The sequence below is a fragment of the Herpailurus yagouaroundi genome, unplaced genomic scaffold, assembly GCF_014898765.1.
Source record: "Herpailurus yagouaroundi ecotype Mexico unplaced genomic scaffold, PumYag 100, whole genome shotgun sequence".
Classification (NCBI taxonomy): Eukaryota; Metazoa; Chordata; class Mammalia; order Carnivora; family Felidae; genus Herpailurus; species Herpailurus yagouaroundi.
The window spans coordinates 54,793,322-54,807,322 of record NW_024412391.1 but is presented as its reverse complement, the minus strand read 5'-3'; the positions used below and the strand labels follow the sequence as shown (position 1 = coordinate 54,807,322).

Below are 14,001 nucleotides of genomic sequence, written 5' to 3'. Positions count from 1 at the left end.
GTTGCCCCATTGAATACTTTCTCAAGGAATTTCCCACAGGATTAGATTTCCTAAAAATACATTTGATGAACCAAGGTCTCAAATCTTACCAATCAGTATATATAATTATCAGAAAACTGGAAAAATGAGTTCAGCATGAATTCCAAAAAAGGAAACTTCTAATAAGAAATATAAATACATTAGGGCACCTGGGTGGCTAAGTTGGTTGACCATGCGTGACTTTGGCTCAGGTCATGATCTCACAGTGTATGGGTTCAAGCCTCACTTCAGGCAGGCTCTGTGCTGACAGCTCAGAGCCTGAAGCTTGTTTTGGATTCTGACCCTCCTCTGCCCCTCCCCTGCTCACTCTCTCTCTCTCTCTCTCTCAAAAATAAACAAACATTAACAACCGAAAGAAAGAAAGAAAGAAAGAAAGAAAGAAAGAAAGAAAGAAAGAAAGATAGATAGATACAGGACAGGGAGTAAGTCTCATGAACCACATGAAAGTTAATTTCGTTCTAATTTCTAAAATGAAAGCAGCCTAGCAAATGTCCAGGTCTGAAATCCTTCCCTCATCTTCTGTACCTCACATCTTCACATTCCCAAATCCTCTGTAGTTTTTAAAACCAACTTAAGTGTCAGTTCCATCGTAAAGCCTGAAATGATACTAATTTAGGAGAAGAAATTTCTCCTTCCTCAAAGTTAAACTCTCAGTACCTGGGTCAGGGAACATTATACCATTTACCAAAGAACTCCATTTCTGCCATGCGCTCACCATGTCATTCTGATTCCAAGTCTCTTTAGCTTTAAATTTGATTGTCTACCCTGGGTTATTTTATTACATTTTAGTGGAAGTCATATACAACAGGTTCTTAAAAGAGAAAAATAACCCACACTTATGTGTGTGTGGAAAGAATGAGGATAGTCCTACAGTTGACCTTTGGTTACTGGATGGAAAATGAGTGGGTTTTATTCTGCTCATCACGTGAACAGAGCAGCCTGGGATTGTGTGAAGGGTACCATGAAGTAGGACACTAAGGGGAACTGTAAGTATCTCTGCCTTGCTGAAAGTGTTGGAGAGTGTGTCCAGAGACTGGATTGGACAATGGGGTTCACTGACAGATCTAAGGGAGTCTGTGAACCCCTTTAATATCACTACAACAAAACATGAGTTTGTGTGCATGGGGGCATATGTAATTTTCTGAAGAAACAATCTATGGCTTTCTTCAGAGAGTCTCTGGTCAATCTCTCTCACCATCACAGCCAAATGAAAGTAAAAACAAATGATAATTAGACGTTAGTCAAAACCAGGAGGCGAGGCATTTAATTCCATTCTAAGGAGACTGGATTTATCCTAGATTGTGAGAGAGCAGTTACATTTTTTTAAGCTTGTGAGAAATATAAAAATAATTTTGAAATCTAGTTCACTGGCCCAATGGAAAGTCACCCACATTTAACCACAGCAGTAGCCATGGGGATTAAAGGGCATGCAAGAAATCTAAGGCTTTGGTAACTATTTAAACATAGATGAGAGGGACAAAGGAGTATCAGAAGACCTCCAGATTTGTGGCTTGTGTGTGGCTTGTGTGTGATAACTGCTCACCAAGACAGCAGACAGGAGGAAAAAGAGGTTTATAAAGTTCAACTTAGGGAATGCTGTGTTGGATTCTTTGAGATATATCCCAAGGAAGCTACTGAGTAAGCAAATATGTTCTGCAAATATCAACTGAATTGAAAAATGACACTGGATTGGACAGTGGAGAAGTAGGCTTGAAATCCAGACCTCAATAAGTTTAAAAATGATTCAAAGGAGTAGATGAAATAGAGGTAGGGATTATTTACTTCTCTTTTTCAGAAAACAAAGAAGGAGAGAGGTGGGGATATTCTTTCGGTAGAACATGGATGAGGGAGAAGATTTTATTTATTTTTTTAGTGTGAGAGATATGAACATATTTTTTGGTATACTCAGAAGGAGCCAGTTAAGAGGAAGAGGGACACATGCCAAAAGTAGCTGGTCAGACAAAGTCCAGGACAGGAACTCAGACAGGAGCAATGTCACCAATCTGAGAATAAGATCTGTTCAAAACAGGTGAACATTTTCTATAAACCTAGAGACAAGAAAGTGTGTGCACTTGTGAATTCACAAATCTTAACGAGTATATCTAAAAGAAAGTAGAGTGAGGGAAAAACAGGAAAACTCACATTCTCTGTGAAGTTTTAAATATGGTCACTGGCTGAAAGCAAGGGGCATCAGTGGAAAAGAGACCTTGAGGAGACTGAAGAGTTCTGGAAGGTCTTCTTCCAGGTAAGGAGGAGGCTCATGTTTGGCGCTTGGTAAGCAGCACTCAACTGATAGCTCAGCTCTGTCTGGAAGCCATACGTGGAGGGCAATGAGCTGCCAGCTGGTGCTACAGGGCGCCCACAGGAGCTCAGCAAGCTGGGTGTGGGAATGAAGTACGTGGGCAACCGGATTCAAACACAGCTTGGGGATTTCAGGACAGATGCAACAGAAGGAGGCAGACTGTTTTCCAGAGTCAAAGAAATTACGCATTTCAGGTTGGATGAAGTTGGAAATAAAGTCGTGAGGCATGAAAAACTGCAAGAAAAAGCAAGGGTCAAGAGAGGAGAGCTGTCCACAAGTAAGCTGCTAAATCAAACGGTTAAAGTTAAGGGTATGATTACTTTAAAAGAAATGGAAAAAAAAGAAATTGAACTCCAGGATTCATGTCTATCTTATTTTAATAAAGTAGTTTGGATCGCCTGCGTGGCTCAGTCAGTTGAGCATCTGACTTCGGCTCAGGTCATGATCTCATGGTTCGTGGGTTTGAGCCCCGTGTCAGGCTCTGCTGACATCTCAGAGCCTGGAGCCTGCTTCAGATTCTGCCCTCTGCCCTCCCCTGCTTGCACTCTGTCTCTGTCTCTCAAAAATGAATTAACATAAAAAAATAAAGTAGTTTAACTTTATTAGTATCTGCACTTCTATAAATGTCATTGATTTTTATAATGCTACTTTAGAGAAAAAAATTTCCCTTCATAGTTGATGAACTAAAGATTGAATAATCAAGTACACTTGTCCCACATTCCTAAAATCTGGAATTAGTCATGATATAGAACCAAATCTTCTGATTGCAGATAGAGAACACTGATCTCTTTCCTAAAACACATCCACTTAAATTGTATGTATGGAATAAGCACTTGTGTTTCTACATAGGAAGTCCTATTTTAAATAATCTAGGCCCATCTTTCCGTTTCCATCACTATGCTTTACCCTTTTTGCCCTTTCCCCATTCCACCTTCTTATACATCCTATATTTCAGCCATACTCAAACTTTATGGGTTGAATTGTGTTCCCCCAAAAGATATGGGAGACTTTATCCCCCAGTATATCAGAATGTGACCTTATTTGGAAATAGTTTCTTTACGGAGGTAATCAAGGTAAAATGAGGTAACTAGGGTGGGTTCTAATCTACCATGGCAGGTTTCCACAGAGACAGGCATGCACACAGGAAGAACGCAAGGTGAATATGAAGGCAGAGATCAATGTGATTCATCTCCCTGCCAAGGAACACCGAAAATCACCAGGAAACCACCCTAAAGTGAGAAGACCAGCATGGTACAGATTCTTCCTCACAGCCTTCAGAAGTAATCAACCCTATAGTACCTTGACCTCAGGTTTCAAGCCTTCACAAGTATGACCCAATAGATTTCTAAGCCACCCAGTCTTTGCTACTTTGTTAAGTCAGCTCTGGGAAACTAATACATATACCATGCATTTTACTTGCAATTCCCTAGGTTTATTATACTTTTTTTCATAATTTTGTGTTTTCAGTGATGTGCTCCTTCTACATTATATTCCATTTACAACCTCATTCTTGGAAAAATTTTATTCTTCTTCCAGACTGAGCTCAGGCATTTCTTTAGTGATGCTCCCCTTGACCCACCATGGTTCTTAAAGCAGACACTTCTCTTTAAAACCTTAACAATTTGTATTTATAATGGCTATTGCCTTACTGAAATCCCACCAAGGAAAGCAAGCACCTTAAGGACAGAGCTCATGTCTTACTTATGTCTCTTCATATGCTCAAACTTTGCCACCATGACCAGCTCTGCCAATCAAGAATGTATATGGAAAACAAAAACAAAACAAAAGAAACAAAAAAAGAGTGGATGCACATCTCAAAATAAGAACAATTATACCATGTAGAAGAAGTTGGATAGTTTGGCCAATTTTATATTTTTTAAAGTAACAATGAGATAATGCTGTCTTTTGTAGAGCTCTTCACTATGAGTCTTCTTATTTATCCATGATAAACCCTAAAATGACTATCAAATTTATGTAAAATGAAACATCAAGTATCAGATAATAATTTTATCTTTACCAAATTTTAAAATGACTTTGGTAAACTACAGAATAATTCCCTTTTCCTGATGCATGCTAGAATCAAGACTCTGAAACTGGTCAAGACACAGAGAGCAAAGGGCTTAATTTATTGAATATGTGGACATGAACTTTGTCTTATATGCTGTCTTTGAATGATGGTTGAGTGTGGGGAGAAATGCCTTGGAGTTCTGAGGCAAAGTCCTGAGACATGTTTTGTTTCTTTACTGCATGGGGGGTTCAAGGTATGCTTTCCATCTGTGACATATAAGTTATGAGAATTTTATCCCCTGTGTATTTGACTGCATTACATCAAAGTTGTTAGTTTCTTGTGTCTTTATTTCTTCACATTTGTCTTTATATAATTTCAGCTCTCACATATTGAAAAATAGCCTTTGTTTATGAAGTTTGGCAGAAAGTATGATGTAATAAAAGATTTGAGATTTCACTAACAGTTCCTCTATAGTCTTATATGTAATATAAAAACAATATTATATATGTGAATCATACTGCTATAGTTCAGAGAATTTCCACACTCATCATTTAAGGTAATCTTCAAAATAACAATATAGGAAGCAGAGCAAATGTTAACTACCCCATGTCTAAATATTTTTTAACGTTTGTTTATTTTTGAGAGAGAGAGAGAGAGAGAGAGAGAGAGAGAGAGAGAGAGAGAAAGTATGAGAGTGGGGAGGGGCAGAGACAGAAACAGACACAGAATCTGAAGCAGTCTCCAGGCTCTAAGCTGTCAGCAATGAACCCACTGTGGGGCTCAAACTCACGAACTGTGAGATCATGACCTGAGTTGAAGTTGGAAGCTCAACCACTGAGCCACCCAGGCACCGCTTAATTACCCTACTTCATGTACAAGATCACTGAAATGCAAACATTAATCAGTTGGTTCAGAGTGGCAAAGCTAGTTAATAACTGAGCTAAGACTGGGACTCAGAATTCCTTATTTCTGGTAAATTGTCCCCTAGTGTTTCTTAGATGTAAACAATATGTATTTTTAAATTATTGTGCTCAAAAATAATATCACCATATATTTACAGATTCCCTAGCTTGTGGAAGAAAAGTTTTCATAAATGGATATTATAACTATATTTATTTCCTCTGACGGTGGATAAAATTTACCTCTTTTTAGATTTCTAATAAGCTATATTTTATAAATTCTTATTATATTGATTATAACACTAACCTAAAAATTAAAACAATTTAAATGATTGAGAGATACTACAGAGTTAAAAATAAATTACTCAACCTAGTCATTTAAACTAAGTGCATTTATCCTTTATTGACTATGCTTTTAAGAGAAATATTAAACTCATTAAACGCAGATGTTAGCCTTTCCCATGCTATAGCTTCATACATGAAACAAATATGTCAAAATATATTTTATTCAAAAAAGTAAATAAGTTAATCTCCTTATCTATAATTTTTGGTGATCTTTTAAATACTTAAATTATTTCACTCATTTGACTTACTCTAGTTAATGTAGCAAAATAGTTCCTCTGACACATGTATTTTGACATCCATAAAACTTTTCTTTAAATTTTGTTCAGTCACATAGTATACATTTATTATGCACTGACTGCAACAGGCACTTTAGAGATACTAGGTATATAGCAGTAAAAAATACCTTTTAAAGTTTACAGACTGGCATGAAAGGCAGTAATGCAAATAATAAGTGCTATAATAGAGATATGCAAGGGTTTTATGGACAAAACAAAACAAAACAAAAAACAGCAACCTAGGCAAAGTTAGAAAGGATCTAAGAAAGGAGTGAACTGAGTCCTGAAGGATGAAGGAATCAGGGGTAAAGGGGCAAAAATTTTCCAGACAGACATAACTGCATGTGCAATGACATATCAAGACACTACGACATGGTATATTTAGAGAACTGAAAATTAATTGTTCATTGAAGATGAGGTGACAATAAGCGATTGTGGAAGATGAGATTGGAGACAGAAGTGGGACTAGGTTTTGACTCCATCTGTATGTGGTAGGAGTCTGTGAAATTCCTTTCTCAAACCTAGAGAGCAATTTAGCTTGTTCAGAGCTGGCATTCTGGAAAGCTAAGAATGGGTGATGCGTTGAGGGATTAAGAATGAAAAAATAGGGGCGCCTGGGTGGCGCAGTCGGTTAAGCGTCCGACTTCAGCCAGGTCACTATCTCGCGGTCCGTGAGTTCGAGCCCCGCGTCGGGCTCTGGGCTGACAGCTCAGAGCCTGGAGCCTGTTTCGGATTCTGTGTCTCCCTCTCTCTCTGCCCCTCCCCCGTTCATGCTCTGTCTCTCTCTGTCCCAAAAATAAATAAATGTTGAAAAAAAAATTTAAAAAAAAATGAAAAAATAAAGAATTACCTTAGAATCAACTTAAGGTAGTATTGGCTGAATCATTGCTCTTTATGATGCTCTAGGGGTCCCAGGAATCAATGGCTATTGCTGCTAGTTCTAAGGGGTTTTGTTTGGTTGGTGGGTTTTTGGTTAAGAGTTGTTATATGATCCACAGTGGCTCTATGAGAACATAGGTATGTACGTATAATTATATTTTTAATAAACTATTCCATAATAGTTTTATATTGTAAAAGAGTTGCAAAAATAGCACAGAGAGTTGTTACATACTCTCCACCAAGCCTCCCTCATTAACACATTACTGAGCTGCGTGGCCACAACTAAGAAACTAATTGGTACAATATTAATTAAACTCCACTAAACTGTACATCTTGCTTAGATTTTACTAGGCTTTTTCTACTTTTTTTTTCTGACTTAATATCTCGTCCAGGAGGCAATATTACAAAGTCTTAATATCTTATAGTCTCTTCTGACCTGTGACAGTTTCTCAAATGTCCCCAGTGTCTCATTTTACACTTTTGAGGAGTACTGGTTAGGTATGTTGTAGAATGTCCTTCAGTTTGGGTTCAACAACGGTCTTTTCTCATGATTACTCTTCGGCTATGGGTTTTGGTGACAAACACCAAAGGGATGAAGGGCCATTCAATAGGCCATTATTATCACATCTTATCAAAGGGTACATGCTATCAACAAGATATCACCGACAAAATTAACTTTATCTGAGATTTTGTTTGCCAGGTGTCTCCATTTTATAAATTTTTTTTTCCAACGTTTATTTATTTTTGGGACAGAGAGAGACAGAGCATGAACGGGGGAGGGGCAGAGAGAGAGGGAGACACAGAATCGGAAACAGGCTCCAGGCTCCGAGCCATCAGCCCAGAGCCCGACGCGGGGCTCGAACTCACGGACCGCGAGATCGTGACCTGGCTGAAGTCGGACGCTTAACCGACTGCGCCACCCAGGCGCCCCCAGGTGTCTCCATTTTAAAGTTACCTCCCACCCGTACTTCACCCTTTGTCTCTTTCTCTCTCTCTTTTATTTTTTGTTTTTGTTTTGGTGTTTTTACTTTTTGTTTGTTTGTTGTTTGTTTGAATATACCTGACACACAATGTCACCTTAGTTTCAAGTATACAACTGAGTCATTCAACAAGTTTATACATTATGCTATGCTTATCACAAGTGTAGCTACCATCTGTCCCATTACATTCCATGTCCATTATTAATTCTCTATTCATTGTACAGGAAGTCCTCAGTACAGTCTGAACTCAAAAGGTCTGGGTAAGGGAGACATTAAGCACCATTTCCTAGAGGCAGGGGTTGGGGCGGGGGTAGATATATCTATGTATATCATCTGTGATTCTTATGGAATTCTTTAAAGGAACGTGTCTCACATATATTTGTCCCCATTTATCTAGTTATTCCATCATTTATCTATATCAGTATGGGCTGATTTCAAAGATATTTATTTTATACTTTGGATTCTAACTCTATACTCCATTATATATTTTACTGTTCAAGTTGCTCCAGATTTTGGCCATGAGGTGTTCCATCAAGTTGGTTCCTATAACCCTTTGGCATAACCCATATAATTTTTCTAGCACTTTTCTAGCTATGTTTTGAATATAAACTGTAGCATTCAGGTATTTTATCCAAATAAAGATGAAAGAAAATGAAGTGATTTTCTTGACATTGTTGTATGTAAAATAATATCCATGGATCTAGACACATTTTATTATTTGAAGAGACTATCATGTTTAAGCCATTGTATCAATTAGGGTACGTAGTAAGAGATGGAAGTAGCAGGCAAAATCACGTATTTCGGTGTGTAGTAAATAAGGTTCCCTTAAAATGGCCTCCATCCATCGCAGTTCTTTTTGGATGAGCAATGGTAAATATGAGGTTAAAAATGGCTTTTAAAAAAGTGCAAAAAGTACAGCTAGAAATTCTTGAAAGTTGAATTCTCATCTTTAACTATTTTAAATAACAGGAGTGCCACCCTAACTTTTGTAGTAATGTAAATGAAAAGCACTCTAAGAATAACTATGCTTTACATTTCACAAATTAATTTTCTCTTCAAAGACATTTATTACTTGTTCTAAAATATGTTGTTACCTTAGTAACTACCAAGTTACCTGCTGTATGCAGCAGCACTAATGAGAAGAATGTTACAAAAGACTCAAAGAAAATGAAAAAAAAAAAACAAACCCAACTAGTGGTATTCTTTGATTTTAATGTCTAGAAAGACCTCCTACACATCGTTGACCGTCACAGACCCTTAAACCATCTATGCTATCTTCTAACAGACCTACAAACGCTAGACAAAACTCCAATCTGATTCACAATCTCTGCCTTTCATTTCCCACGTGGCAAATCCTCCAGCTTGCTCCCCTCCCCCAAGTTAGCAGCTTCTGATGCATTCCCAATGCTCATTTCCCCCCTCAGCATATTTTGTGTCCTTGGCAAGATGATATGAGGTTGTAAAAGGGATTTATACTGGCAATAAATAGGTGTGAACCTGTATTTTACTTAGGCTTTCACTAATCTGTAGCTTTGAATGCATTGACTTAATAAGGGGAATGTCGCAAATGAAACTAGGGTAAAGATTACCATAAACTTGGAGCCAAATGTCGGATTCAGATTCTAACCAGCAATGTTCAATACTGTATAAGGTAGTGGGCTCCTCTGAGATTCATTTTGTAGCTTTTAAAATAGATGATTTAAATATACTGTCTCCCAGATCTCTTCCAGTTCTGAAATCTATGATGCTCTGATAAAAAGTCTCCTTTGATAATTCCTCAGATAATCAATTTACACACTGCATTAATTTCCTGGACCAACTTCAAATACAGCTACATCTTTTCTTGGAGGCTTTATCCCCCCAAATGTAAACACTGGAGGCTTGACTTATCTTTATGCAAAGGGAAATATATAACTCAAGAGAGAATAAAGATTTTTGAGATCATTGTTTTAATCAGGCACATGTTTAGCCTATGTATAGGCTATATGTTTATGTACAGGCTATATTTAGCCTATGTACAGGATAATAAATGTTTGCATTATGAAGCTATTTCTTAAGAAGGGAGGATAGTCAGTATCCCTCCCCTCTATCAGAGGCCTGTTCCTTTTATTCACTGGAGCCCTAGGCCAGTCTTGAGCGATCCAACTGTGACATAGGTCATAATTTCTTTCACAATGAATCATTCAGAGTTCCAGCACAAACTGTAAGGATATGGAAAAGATATATGCTCTTTCTTTTCCACCTATGTTGGTTAAAGCATGTTATAGATTGAATTGTGCCCCCACAAAATTCATGGGTTGAAATCCTATCTCCTACCTCAGAATGTGATCTTATTTGTAAATACAGCCCTTACAGATATAGTTAGTTAAGATGTGCTCATAATGGAGTAGGTGGGGCTTAATCCAATATGACTTGTGTCCTTATATAAAGAGAAAAGGAGAAATCTCGATATAGGCAGGGAGACCCCCATATGAAGACTAGCCTTATGCTCCCAAATGTCAAGGAACTATCAGAATCTAAAAAATTCAGAGACAGTAGTAGAACGTATCCTTCCTTAGAGTCTTCAGGGAAGGGACCATGGCCCTGCCAACACCTTGATTTCAGACTTCTGGCTTCTAAAACTATGACACAACAGGTTTCTGATGTTCTAAGCTACTAAGCTTGTGAGACTTTATCATGACAGCCCTAGGAAATTAATACACACAGTAACACAGATGTGTGATGTAGGGGGTGGGACCTGGATTTCTTTTAATATCTCTTTCAGCAAATGTATTTGTACCATCAGTGACTTATAGATTTGTTTTGCCTATGCTGCTGTTTGGATTAAAACACAGGCCAGTATATATATTTTTATGAAGCATCTGGTTTCAAATATGGGACTTTGTCACGTACTAGCTGTGTAATTAACCTCACTGATCTTTGGTTCCCTGATAATAGTAACACTTGATCTAGCATAGTAATATAAGTGAAAAACAATATAGAGGCAAATAAAAGAGTATTTGGTGTGGAGGATAAGATCAGGGACCCTGCAGCCAGTTGAACTGAACTCAGTTGAATGAGTTCAAATTCAACTCTCCCTTTTACTAGTTTTATAACTGAACTATGGACTCAGTTTCATCATTTTAAAATGAGCATTATATTAGTACCTGTCTCATAAAGTTGCCATGAAGATCAAAAAGTTAATGCATAAAGAAATCTTAGAAGATTGTCTGGAACACAGAAAGTATTCAATAAATGGTATGTAAAAGTGCCTTGCAAACTATAAAGAACCATACAAGTGCTGTAACATTATAAGTTATAGTTAATAAATAGCTTATTGATGAATGCACTTACACAGTGATAACAATTTCTACTTTTTTAAAAATTTTTTAATGTTTATTTATTTTTGAGAGAGACAGTGTCAGAGTGTGAGCGGGCAAGGAGCAGAGAGAGGGAGGCACAGAATCTGAGCCAGGCTCTAGGTTACTAGCTGTTGTTGTCAGCACAGAGCCCGATGTGGGGCTCCAACCCACGAACCCTGAGATCATGACCTGAGCTGAAGTCTGACACTTAATGGACTGGGCCACCCAGGCACTCCTCTCCTTTTTTTAAAGTAGTATCTATACCCAATGAGTGCTCGAACTCAAGACCTTGAAATCAAAAGTCAGACGCTCTACCGACTGAGCCAGACAGGTGTGTTGCTAACTCTGACCTTTTATTTATGTCAGTATGCCTCTTAGCAGCAGTCATTTGGATAGCTATGGAGACATAAAGAGTGACAATCACAGATGAGGGCTATTACCAAGTGGGTCAAGTATGCCAGGGAATCAGAAGAAACTTCAAAATAGAGGCTATTTCTGGTTTTCATTAGTCTGCTCATTTCCTTGTGTAAAAATATTTTAGAGCCAAAATTTTTATTGAGCATCATATTAACTGCTCTAATATGTATATAAAAAGCAAAGAATTTACATAGATTTCACTTGGGCATGGAGAAACGGGAACCGAATTTTTTAAAACTGCTTTTACAAGTTTCTAATGAAATCTTGGGGCGCCTCAGTGGCTCAGTTAGTTAGGCAGCTGACTCTTGATTTCAGCTCAGATCATGATTCATGGTTCATGGGATTGAGCCCTGGGTCAGGCTCCATGCTGACAGTGTGAAGCCTGATTGGGATTCTCTCTTTTCCTCTCTCTCTGCCCCTCTCCTACTCACTCTCTCTCTCTCTCTCTCTCTCTCTCTCAAACTAAATGAATAAACTTAAAAAAAAAGTTTCTTGTGAAATCTTTGCATATATGTGAATGAAGATACATTGCCGACACATCACTGTCATTAGTTATAGTAAATAAAAAAAGTAGACAGCCAATCTCCCACCTTGCTGTATACCTCAAGGTGAAATTGTGTTTTTGTTGTTGTCGTTATTGTTTTGCTTTGTTTTGTTTTATCAAATAAAAGACTACCATTACAAAATACCACTTGCTTCATATGTGTCTTGCCTTATGAAAGGAGACAAAAGCATTAACAAAACACTTTATTTTAGATTACTTGGAAGAAATGGAAACAATTGAGACTTTAAAAAATGTATTATGGGGTGGCTGAGTGGCTCAGTCGGTTGAGCATCTGACTTCAGCTCAGGTCATGATCTCATAGTTCGTGAGTTCGAGCCCTATGTCAGGCTTTGTGCTGACAGCTCAGAGCCTGGAGCCTGCATAAGATTCTGTGTCTGTCTCTCTCTGTTTGCCCCTCCCACACTTGCACTCTGTCTCTCGCTCTGTCTCAAAAATAAACACTAAATTTTTTTTTAAATTAAAAAATTAAAAATGTATTATATTATTATATGTATTCAATTTTATACAACTTACCCAGGAAGTATATATTTGGAAAACAGATTGCCTCAGTGCTGTGGATAAGTTGTAGTCTTCAGAACTGTGGTGGGTTTGGTGTCCAGCCCACATAATATTAACCTCTGCAAAACACATAATTTGAAATGAGCCATGAGAATAAGAACAAAGCAACTTACATTTTCAGTTATGTATGCTGCTCTTGTTAAGTGAGGAAGAAAAATCTGGAACATCTCTGAAAAACCTAGCCAATATAATTATAATTAAAATAAGCTGCTTCAAATGACTCTTGGAAACAGTGAGGGTACAAATTACAAACAAATAAGAAAACTGAAACATAGCCAATAAGTATGGATAGTGTATGTGAAATAATGCAATGCCTCCAGCAAGCTGAAATGACTTCCAAAATTTATACTTGCTAATGTATTATTATAATATGACAAATCACAAAAGCTAACCGTCAGTGTTGTAACAATGCAGTCAATGGATAGTGATGATTTTTCAGTATGTGATAATATACTTATAATTAAAGAAGAATAATGTAATGGGAGAAACTGGTATAAATTTTGGAATGAAATAGTAAATAAAATTTCTTCCTGATGGCTTTTTAAATGTCTCAAAATCTGTCTATTGGAATAAAAGGCAGAGCAGAGTAATATTTGGTCCTAAGATCTAACAATTCATTTTTATTTATAGAAATATATTAGTTAACATATATCTTTTCCAATACCTTCAAATATCCAGTATCTTACACTATCATTTTTAAAATTTCCACACATAATTGCCGTTTCATCCTTATAATAAAAAATTAAATGTAAGTTGTATATTTTCATCAAGTATTATGCAGACTATTCACATACAGCCTTGCAATTCATTTACATCCCAAACGGATAGTTCCTTGTTTTTTTTCTACAGCAATATGTCACTCTAGTGACCTCCTTAGTAGACAGAATAGAACAATCACACATTTTTCACTCTGTGCATATTTGTTATTTCCTATCATAATTACAGATACCACATTATAGTCTATTCAGTTAAAAGAAAGTATGTTCTTAGCTAAACTAACTATAATTAAGTTCTTTGTTACAAATATAGGAGATAGGAGGTATAGGAGACAAAATTAACCATGTGATATGATCACTGTATCCATGCCAGTATATATTAGAAATTAAATCCTTTAGTCTTGCACACATGGGGACCAGACAGACTACGAATGGAAATATTGGGTATGGATGTTTACAGTAGCCCTATACTAGAAGTTAAAATACCTGGCATGTGGCGAAATAATTTGTTAGAAGATTTTATATATATATATATATGTATGTGTGTGTGTGTGTGTGTGAGTGTATATATGTGTGTGTGTATATATGTGTGTATATATATGTGTGTGTATATATATATATGTGTGTGTGTATATATGTGTGTATATATATATGTGTGTGTATATATATGTGTGTGT

The 14,001-nt window shown here is 37.0% G+C and overlaps 1 protein-coding gene across 6 annotated transcripts in view; it reads right to left on the bottom strand.

Annotated features, from left to right (window-relative positions):
* AGMO (alkylglycerol monooxygenase) overlaps nt 1-14,001 on the bottom strand; it is a 395,634-nt gene that overhangs the window by 205,785 nt on the left and 175,848 nt on the right. For all 6 annotated transcript variants that reach the window (XM_040472529.1, XM_040472531.1, XM_040472530.1 and 3 more), the window contains one exon: nt 12,564-12,667. In XM_040472529.1, the coding sequence (XP_040328463.1) occupies nt 12,564-12,667 (104 nt within the window). The remainder of the gene's footprint in view (nt 1-12,563; nt 12,668-14,001) is intronic.